Source organism: Austrofundulus limnaeus, unplaced genomic scaffold (genome assembly GCF_001266775.1).
Source record: "Austrofundulus limnaeus strain Quisiro unplaced genomic scaffold, Austrofundulus_limnaeus-1.0 Scaffold133, whole genome shotgun sequence".
Classification (NCBI taxonomy): domain Eukaryota; kingdom Metazoa; phylum Chordata; class Actinopteri; order Cyprinodontiformes; family Rivulidae; genus Austrofundulus; species Austrofundulus limnaeus.
In genome coordinates this window covers 257,488-268,314 of record NW_013952535.1, presented here as the reverse complement: position 1 = coordinate 268,314, position 10,827 = coordinate 257,488, and the positions used below count along the sequence as shown (strand labels likewise).

General features: G+C 40.7%; 1 protein-coding gene across 3 annotated transcripts in view; it reads right to left on the bottom strand.

The window, feature by feature from the left end:
- The window catches only part of LOC106522615 (rho-associated protein kinase 2), a gene marked incomplete at its 5' end in the record, with an annotated part of 49,641 nt that extends 45,600 nt beyond the window's left edge, over positions 1–4,041 (bottom strand). For all 3 annotated transcript variants that reach the window (XR_001310804.1, XR_001310805.1, XM_014015687.1), the window contains 5 exon segments: positions 492–636; positions 1,050–1,310; positions 2,517–2,654; positions 3,257–3,357; positions 3,960–4,041. Coding sequence is in view for 1 of the 3 variants with exons in the window: in XM_014015687.1 (XP_013871141.1) it covers positions 492–636; positions 1,050–1,310; positions 2,517–2,654; positions 3,257–3,357; positions 3,960–4,041 (727 nt within the window).
- Positions 4,042–10,827: the final 6,786 nt, after the last annotated feature.

Genomic DNA, 10,827 nt, shown 5'->3' with positions numbered 1-10,827 from the left:
TTTTATTTCTAATTATGTCAGTTTCAGTCCCTCATATATATATATATATATATTTAAAAACAGTAAAATGTAAATCAAGTGGTAAAATATATAAAAGCTGAAAAAATATATATGATGGTCAACTAAATAATAAAACATGAAAAAAGTTCTCATTTTAGTACTTAAATGGTGCATTTTAAGTGTATTTATTTATTTACTGGTCCATTTATAAGTTTCTGCTTTTATTTCTAATTATGTCAGTTTCAGTCCCTCATACACACATGCACTGAACATCTCAAAAAGCAATGTTCAAGCCATAATCTGAAAATGTAAAAACCTACAAAGACATAAACATCCACCTAAACTGACGAGCAGAATAATTAATCTGAGAAACCCATATTAAATCTGAAAGAGCTGATCTGCTGCTCGGGTGGGAAACCTTCCAACTAATGTGGAAAAAGTTCAGCGGGTATGAAAGCTGGATAACATCCAAACATCGAGCTGGAACTCACCAACTAGCATCTCGTAGATAAAAACTCCCAGAGACCACCAGTCGCACTCCCTGCCGTAGTTTCCATCACCAGCCTGAGACTGAAGCACCTCAGGGGAGATGTAGTCCGGTGTGCCTACAGCTGTGTCACAGTTCACCATACCTGTCTGCATATACAGCACAGAGCATCAGAAACAATAAACAGGAGACAAAAACAGTCAAGAACAGGCAAGTAGTGTTTGTTTCACGGCTCAGTCCGCTCAGAAATGGTGTTAAAAGAAAAGCTTTCTTCCTCTCATGCATAAAAGATACAACAGTACAATCGTTTAACAGAACTTCAGAGAGGTTAAAAGTGTGAAAGCAGCTGAAAAGCCAGGGTGAAAACAATAAGGCTGAAAAACATTTCCTGTCTCACACCAGAGGCCAGGCTGCTGCTGCACCCTTTAACTTCAAAACAGCCTGATAGAGCCGAGCTCTGGGCGCCACTTCAACCAGCCAACCACCTGATGGTGCAATATCACTCTCACTCCCAGAGATGTATTCGGTGCTAATGAGTTAAAGAGGATGGAAATCCACCCACCGAGTCCATCCTCAGGCACGTGCCGAAGTCGGCCAGTTTGACGTGTCCGTTTTGGTCCAGCAGCATGTTGTCAGGTTTAATGTCCCGGTGGATGAAGCCCAAGGAGTGGATGGCATCCAGCGCCAGCACCACTTCAGCCGTGTAGAACCGAGCCCACTTCTCGGGGATGTCGTAGTTGATGGTGAGCGTGACCAAGTCTCCTCCGGGCATGAACTCCATCACCATATAAAGGTGGTGATTGTCTTGGAAAGCACAGCAGAGCTGCCAGAATATATGAAAGTAATTTTATTTAATTTTTTTCCCTCTAAACAGTAAGTCATCATTCAGCAACACATTAGAAAAACTTTACTTCAGGAAATAATCTTTGGATGCACATATACAACTGATTAACTTTTGGAGCTAACCCAATTCAAGATGGCCGCCACAGTTAACTGACCTATAACTCGTTGTATTTTACAAATACTGAGGCAGTAGCTGAGAGTCTCCCCTGAGATAAAAGATCACGTTTATGAAAACTTTAAAAAGAAAACATGCATTCAGTCTTGGAGGACAGGTTTAACTACCGTATTTATTCAAGAATAATACGTAAAATTAAATCCATAAAATCATCCATAAAGCTGGGGGGTAGTACTATACTCGGATAAATACTTTTTACTTATGTATTTTAACTGAAATATCGGCTTCATTCACTAAATTATTGAGTCCGGAAATGAGACCGCGTCGTAAAAATCAGTTGAAACGAGCTCACCTATGACACTCCTCGTGCTTCAATGCGAGATAATAACAGATCCAGGCAGGCGACATGATGTGGAAAAAAAGGGGTAAAAGTAGTCCTGCACCTTAGTAATGATAACGAACTAATGACATTAGCATGTGACCAGGCCGCTCCTCAAACAACAACAAACACATGTTCGTCTGTAATGGCTGCTGTCTATCGTTGTTCTGAAAAAGTTTGTATCCCTGAAAAAAGTTTCCCCACCAGAGGGGGCGCTCACGAGTAGGAAGTAATCTGCTTTCCCCCACAAGATGGCCCAAATCTCATGTGAAGTCTCTGACTTTTGTGTTGGCGCCTCCTAGTGGACTATGTGTAAAATGCCAGAATTCATATGATGCTGCTACAGCTGATACCTGTACCTTTTAGTACATACGTATGTTGTTAAAATAAAATGAACAGTCCAATGATCATTTTACTGATGTGTATAAAGACGGCAAAGACTGAAAAATCCTGGTCTGTATGAAATTGGAGGTAGTTTGAGGATTAAATTTTTTATGCTTTTTAAGCTCAAAAAAGGGTGGGGTCGTATTATACACGAATAAATACGGTAGTTGTCATCATGTTTATCAAAACTATTGTTTTATCATGTAAAATATTCAACATAAACAAAAACAAAATTCTATTGTGGAAAATAAAATCCTGCCTCCCCCCCCTCCATCTTTCCTTGTTAACATTTGAAAAGAAAAACCCACCTGGACTATCCAAGGACTGTTGTTAAACGCCATGATGTGCCTCTCCTCCCAGAAGAAGGCTGAATCTGACCTCTTGATCATCTCAAACTTGCTGAGCTGCTTCATGGCGTAAACCTTCTTAGAGGCCTTGTGACGAACCTGCATCAGAGAGGTGGTGGTGGTGGGGGTTGGGGTTGTTAGAATGCACACAGCGATAACACCACACGGACAATAGGAAGAGGACTGTTAGAATGCCACGGTGATCACGATAACAGGGAGCCAGACTGAGACGGGAGGCTGTTATTGTTGTTCGTGCTCGTAAAAAAAAGAAAAAAGACATGCTTACACACGATTTTAAGCACAAACACCCACGTACCCCTTCACATCCCCACAAGAGACTTTAAACTCATCTCGCACACAAGCCGAGCCTGTCCAAACTTGTTTGTGCAACTTAACACCCGCAAGATACCAGATTCTACCAGAACAAGAGGCAGACAGCGAAAAAATAAACAAGAAAACGGAGCCAGCTTTAAACCCAAAACCAAAATCATTTGGTAAATATCTGAAGAAAACAGCTCTGTTTTAAAGCGAAGAGGAAAAGTAAAGATTTCTAGATTGGTTGCTCCCTCTGGTGGCTCAGAAGTGCTGGAATTACAAAACAGCTGGAGAATTTCTCCCATCAAAACACAGCTTTTACAGCAACACGCAACCCTCTGCAAACAAACACCTATTTATTAGACATTTACAGAGAGAAATCTTACCAGCTGCACTTCTCCGTAAGCTCCTCTTCCAATCAACTTCACTTTTTCAAAGTCTTCAAGCTTCACCTGCAGCTCCCGCAGCTCATTCACCACCTTTTCAACTGCAGGACAAACAAACGGATTTACTGCATTTATTTCCAAAGCTCATTTAAAGGTGTTAAAAAAAATAACCAACGTAGTGTGAGAAGCTGACAGGAGAAAAGAATGTATCCATTATTGCTTTTTTTATACTACAGCTGCTGTAAATTCTAGAATCATAAAGGACTCAGAATCAATTATCGGGTCTAGTTGAATTACTGTAGTTCACACAGCGTGGGTTATCTGCACCACTAAAGCTGAACAATCACACACATTTAAAACAAATATATATTCATTGTGATATCTCTTGCAGGAAATGCATTGCTTAAATTCAGCAAAAACAATGACAAAACACATTATAGTGACACGGCTCTGTGGCTGTTAAACTGTTATCTGAGCAGCTAAAACCTACTGACTAAACTAAGAACTACAAATTATTTTAAGTTCCAATTCCTCACAGTGGTTTGCTCAAATCAAAAGTAATGTTTCAAACTGGTCAACACATGCCCAACATTGTAACAAATTGCTGCCATCATATTTAAATAAAATAAAATAACTGTGCGCTGGTTTTGTTTTTAATTTGCATTGAACCACTATAACCCAGTGTTTAAAATGAAGAACTTACATCGGTTCAGAAAAGCCTCGATGTTTTTGTTTTTCCTCAGGACTGGATAGTTCAAATCATGAGTCAAGGCGTTGATGGAATCCTGAAACACACACACAAAAAACATGTTTTACTGTTTGTGAAAAAGATGGTACTCATCCTAGTCCATTTCTAAATCCTGCTTTTCCACATTTAAATAATTCAGTTGGGGTGTAACAAAATGTAACTGCAATGCTTTGGTCTGAATTCCTCTTTGTCCTCTTCTTATTGTAACTCCACAAGCCCCCCTTTCACCCCTCACCTGAGGCGTGTCTCAGAGTTGAAGGAATTATTGAGGTTCATGTTATATACTGATTTAGTTACACTACACATAGTTGTTTTATGATAGAACTGTAATGACTGTTAAATGTGACCTTTGAAACTTGATGATTCTATTAATAGTTACATGCCCGCTAACTCGTTTTGACGCTGTCCCTTTACATCCAATTTAAAAAGGAGACAACTCAATTCAAGATGGCTGCCACAGCTACGATGCCTTGGTAAAAAACCCAAATAGTATAAATCGGTCAGTTTTACAGATATTGTGCTAAAGTTTGGTGCGGTGCTGTAGTAGCCAAGTGAGTCCCAATATAAACTCGGCGTGCTAACATCTCACAACAAGATCTTTGGTTAAATAATTCCCACTAAATATTAGAGTCAAATCTGTTTGTAGTTAGTAAAACAGCTCAAGAATCACAAGTTAATGAAACTTTCAGAAAGTAATCACTGGAGCTACACCGGCAGTTGATTTATTTTTAGAGTCAATCCAATTCAAGTAGGTCACCACCGTTAATCAACCTTGGCAAACTAATGTACAGAAAAAATACAAATAAAAAACAGGATGACAAACAAATTGTAACAGTAAAAACTTGTCAGATGACGCATTACAGCTAACTACCACAGCAATGGCCGTTCAGCATGTCCCGTTGAAGCAGATACAGAAACCAGTGGCTCAACAGAAACGGGTGGAGCAGTTGTGTCATCAGTGTTTAAATCAGGGGTGTTGGGTTTCATGTAGGTCCAAAATGTCCCTGTGATCCAAACAGAGCAGCTGGAAGGGCAGTTCAGCAGGTGGAAGGGGGTTTTACCATGTAGTGACCCTTTGTTCCCCCAAACCAAGAGGTCAAGTTGAGTCACCCAGCATGTATGTGTGTGTCTATGGAAGCTGATCTCTGGGGCGGGGATTCTATCGGCTTGTTTGTTCGGAGACATGCGAGTGGGTGGACAGCATGTGGAACAATTCTGCACCTTTAAATAGCAGCAGTGAGGAAAGACATCCCCCCCCTCATCCCACTGCAGGCAGGTGGAAATAGACCCAAAAGACTCAGAAGCTATTGAGGGACAAACAGCTTAGGGGTTTGAAAGCTCAAAGATCTGTGTGTATTTGCGCATCTCCTATTACTATAGCAGCTTACCACAGGGTGAAAAGAGGTGTTTTAAAGGTCTAATAAAAGAAAAAATATGTAAATTTGATCTAATTTTATCAATAGAAGAAGCAACTTTTGTGATTAATCCTTATTCTAAAACAATGCTTACAGTGAAACTTAAGGGTTCAGACGTTTCCTTCAAGTCAAAATATTTTGTTACAAATCACCTACTTCAGGACTCTTAAAAACAAGCATTCCATAGTAATTGTTCCCCAAGAGCGGTGTTCTTCCCCAGCAGAATACTACCAGATTGTTTCCATGAACACTGCTGGGAGCCTGAGGCGCTGACTTGGTCTCGCAGCTTTACCAGATCCCAATCCGAAAGAGCATCTGCAGATAGAGCCCACTCCAGAGGGGAACCAGTCTGGACTGTTCCCAAACGTTCCTACATCAGTGCCAAAAACAGGGAGTATCCCTGGAGGTCTCAGGTGGACTGATGGTCACGATTGGGTTTGGATGGCTCTAATGCAGGAGTCCTCAAGGGCCGGTGTCCTGTAGGTTTTAGATTTGTCCCTGCTTCAACACAGTTGATTCAAAAAGATGATTTACCTTCTCAGTTTGTCATCAAGGTCTGCAGAGTTCTACTAATTAAAGCATTCATTAGGTTCAGCTGTGTTGAACCAGGGTAGCACCTAAAACATGCAGGACACCGAGAACCCACTTTGGACACCACTGCTCTAATGCTTTCATAAAGGTTGAGTAAGCAGTTTGGTCAACTGCTGTTGTTTTAAATGTGCTACACAAATAAAACTGACATTAACATTAAATGCCTGTCCATTAACGTGAATCTAACAGATTCACACAATGAACCAGTAAGGATAAAAGGCCCAAATCTTAGATTTGGGAAAGCGCTCATCGCCCTGACAAGGAAAACACAGCACACTGGTTGGAGTCCTAACTGGGCACAATCTGCTCARYCGCCACAAAATGGTGATGGGACTCCATGACAAAGGTTGGCAATGAACTAGAGACCTCTTTGCACTACTTAGGCCACTGCCTGGCTCTGAGCAGTCAAAGGAAAAGAATTCTTGGGGACCTCTTTAAGGATCCTGAGAAGCTCAGAACAATGACTGTTTCCAACCTCATGTCCTTCATCGGTGGGACGCAAAGTTTTGAATAAAGACCAGTGTATTTTTGGGCAGAGCACTTACAAGGACCCCACTCATATGGGCTCTTTATCCATCCCCACTCACCATAACCATAAACCAGTAAGGAACGGGGTGTGCTGAAATTCAAATTTCCAATTCACCAGAACACTGAGTCTTGAAAAATCCCTTGAAACACTAATATTTTGCGCTCCTTCATCACTGATTAGAAGCTGACTTATGATGCAACTCTAACATCACTGAGATAAAAACAAACAGAAGATTGCATCTCTTGCTTAGGTCATCAGTAACCTCTTCAGTGAATGTGCCCCATTTGGCAAGCTGATGATTCAATTTCCTCCCCACTGTAGAACAGTCTTATCTACCCTGTAAACAGAAGGACCTTGGAACTAAGCAGCAACATAAAATATATATAAAAAATAAACATTTGTGTGCTTTTAGTTAGACAAAGATATCTATCATTTAGAAGTTTACAATAAGGACAACACTGCTCATTAAGAGAAAGGGGTATTTTAAGTATGCAATCGATTTATCCATAAAAACTGAACAAATAAAATTGTCAGTAAGTTAGAGTTCACCTTACACACTGTTTATTTTAATTATAATATGTGTGATTCATCCTGTATTAAGAAAGATTCGAATCTTTAGCCAGTTTGAGCAGCAAATAATTAGATCCAACTTGTGTAATGTTGTCTGGAATTTAGACAAATCTGAACATGATCCAGTAGCTTTGACTTTGTTGTTTCCTTGCAGCATTAGACACATCCTCCTCCTCTTAAAACACCCAGAGCTGATATCATCGGTGGCTTGAGCTGGGTGTTTGGTCAGTTTCATTCAACTCATTTCTGCATATAAAGACCTAAATGCACATGATGATTAACTCAATCAATAATTGCTTAAATATATCGTTCATTAATGAATTTCCTTTAATCACTTTTCTTTGTAGGGTTGCCTATCTTTAATTGTCTTTGGGTGAGAGACAGGTGCTCGGACATGTCACCATATTCACATCCACATTTGCACAATTAGACAAATACTGTTGTTTTATCTCATTATTTCCTTTTTGCTCCTAGAATTGCTTAAACTAACAATTAGCTCATCAGTTCATCAAGACTAAACTCTGTTTAAAGCCGTTGACTAGTCAGACAATAACTGTTTATAACCTTCTCACAGATTCCCACATCAAAAGATTTTAACTGCTGCTTCAAATGTTTTCAACACAAACAGTCCATGATAATTCTGTACCTACATCAGAACATTACTATGATCCGGTTTGTTGTTTTAGACCAAAATCTACGGTTTGATTCAAATGTAATACAACTAATTGACCTACTGTGTTACAACCTTTAATTTGTTTTAACTATTTTTGTACAAGCGTAAAAAATGAAATGTTTTACTGAGATAAATTCAAGCATCTAATTCATCAGAGCAGAATATCGTTTTAGAGTTCAATCATGTAAATTACAAAATTATCTTTATTTGTCAGGTTGTATATTGAATTAAACAACTAACGTGTCAGTTTATGACTGCAGTCACGTAAAAGTTTGGTTTCTTCAACCAGAACAAAAAAGACGTCCATTTAACTGCAGAGGTTTATAGTAACTAAGTACATTTACTTTGTTACAGTAAGCTGACGACCCCCTGACCCGGAGAAGGCACTCTGCCCTTTTCCGGCTCAAGACCATGGCCTCGGATTTGGAGGCACTGAGCCTCATCCCGGCCGCTTCGCACTCGGCYGCGAACCGCTCCAGCGAGAGCTGCAGATCGCGTTCCGATGAAGCCAACAGGACCACATCATCCGCAAAAAGCAGAGATGCGATCCTAAGGCCACCAAAACGGATCCCCTCAACACCTCGGCTGCGCCTAGAAATTCTGTCCTTGAAAGTAATGAACAGAATCGGTGACAAAGGGCAGCCTTGGCCGAGTCCAACTCTCACTGGAAACGAGCCCGACTTACTGCCGGCAATGCGGACCAGACTCTGACATCGGTCGTACAAGGACCTGACAGCCCGTATCAAATGGCCCGGTACCCCATACTCCTGGAAAACCCCCCACAAGGCCCCCCTTGGGACACGGTCGAATGCCTTCTCCAAGTCCACAAAACACATGTAGACCGGTTGGGCCAACTCCCATGCACCCTCCAGGACCCTGCTGAGGGTGTAGAGCTGGTCCAGTGTTCCACGACCAGGACGAAAACCACACTGCTCTTCCTGAATCCGAGGTTCGACTATCCGACGRACCCTCCTCTCCAGGACCCCTGAATAGACCTTACCAGGGAGGCTTAAGAGTGTGACCCCCCTGTAATTGGAGCACACCCTCCGGTCCCCCTTTTTAAACAGGGGGACCACCACCCCAGTCTGCCAATCCGGGGGGACTGCCCCCGATGTCCATGCGATATTGCAGAGTCGCGTAAGCCAACACAACCCTACAACATCCAGAGCCTTRAGGAACTCCRGGCGGATCTCRTCCACCCCCGGGGCCCTGCCACCGAGGAGSTTTTTGACCACCTCAGYGACCTCGTCCCCAGAGATTGGAGAGCCCAACCCAAAGTCCCCAGGCTCAGCTTCCTCAACAGAAGGCATGTTGGTAGGATTGAGGAGGTTTTCGAAGTATTCCGCTCTAAAAAAAATAAAGTGTTGAATTTACTCAAACAAGTCAACTGGTTCCAATAAACCTAGTAATATATGTTTTCTCAACAGTTTGGTTAATAAAATAAACTCACTGGTCTTTGTTTATTAAAACAAAATTATTTAAACTTTAACTTTTCTTTGTCTCTCTTTGATAATGACTAAAATTAATCTAAAGAAACATCAGATTCTTCTCTATAGTCTGTGTTGTTAGCCTTTGCAACAATGCTCTGTTTACATGCGGACATTCCCATTTGACATCACTTCCTGCTTCTTCACATGCCAATATCTCAACAACCGTTCATTTCTGTGACGTGAAATTTGTTTTGCAATATGTTAACATTTTCTTTCCAAAAATGCATTCATGTTTATTACAAAAAAATTGATGTCACAAGCTCTTTAAGGGTGCCAAACTAAAGGTAAGAACTGGAGGAAGTTGTCTGACACCCTAGTCTTCAAAATAAAAGCCCCCGGTGAAGTCTGGAAATGTTTACAGGCAGAAATCCCACCGTTTTTGCCCACCGGTGGAAGAAAGATTATAAAGTGTTTCAGTAAATTCAACAGTTTATTTCTTAGTGTGTAAAAGAACTTTTACTTTCCTGATTTTTGTGAACAGTTTTATGACTTTTACTTAAGTACTTTTCTCATGAGTGAAATTTATTTTTACCAAAGTCATTTTCTGTTAAGATATTTTTACTTTTACTTACCGGTACTTATTATTTTCGAAGTACTTTATGCACCTCTGGTTTTCTGCTCGCATTTTGAAAGACCATCAATCACATTACAGATTATCTATGCAGACATATAACAAAACATATAAAGATTTAGGTGTATTTGAAACTAGTTGCTAAAAAAAGGGTAAATTATTGCAATAACGATGCACCCTTGAATCAAAAAGAAATGACTTTATTCTCTAACAGAACAATTTTCCTTAAGAAATAATTCCAAAAAGTGTTTTATTTTCCCTAAACACCAAAACTAAAACAATTGTGGACAAACAGGAAGCGGGGATGTGAGGTCATGACAGGTTATCCCCACCTCAATTCCAGGAAGTTACTTCAGCTTCCTGTGTGGAAGCCGCCTGCGTCAGGAAGCACGACTGGCTACAGAGCTGCTTCAAAATCAGCGCAGCCGAATAAAACCATAAATGATGACTGGTGACACATGGAAGGATGCTCGATAGGGACATGAATTTGTTCACGTCACTTTGATGTTGGTTTGTGTGACGGTTGATTTAACAGCAGTGGATTTATTTGACCTGTGAGTCATGAGGGCTGAGAATAGAGCTGATCCTCTCATCCACAAATCAACAGTGGCAATGCAATCTTAACAGCTTTATTTAGCCACCTAGCTTCCTTTTTAAAAGACGATACAAAGTCTCAGTCTGAATATTAATGAATTAAAAATAAATCCCCTTACATTAGGCACAGCGGGTGATTGATTATTTCCATGAAGGAATACATTTCGCACACCGCCTTTTTTTGGTTTTGCCCAATGTTTTGAGGTACACTTCGCTGCAGCATGCAGAAGGGGGCGGTGACAGACCTTTCCGTCAGTCCCATAGTTTATATGGAAATGGGACTATTGCATTCCGGAAATGAAGGTTGCGCGGGATTAAGAGAGCAAAGGAAGAAGAAAGGAAGAAGTTAGAGAGTTTCTTCTACTCACGTTCTAGTACTCAGAGCATTAT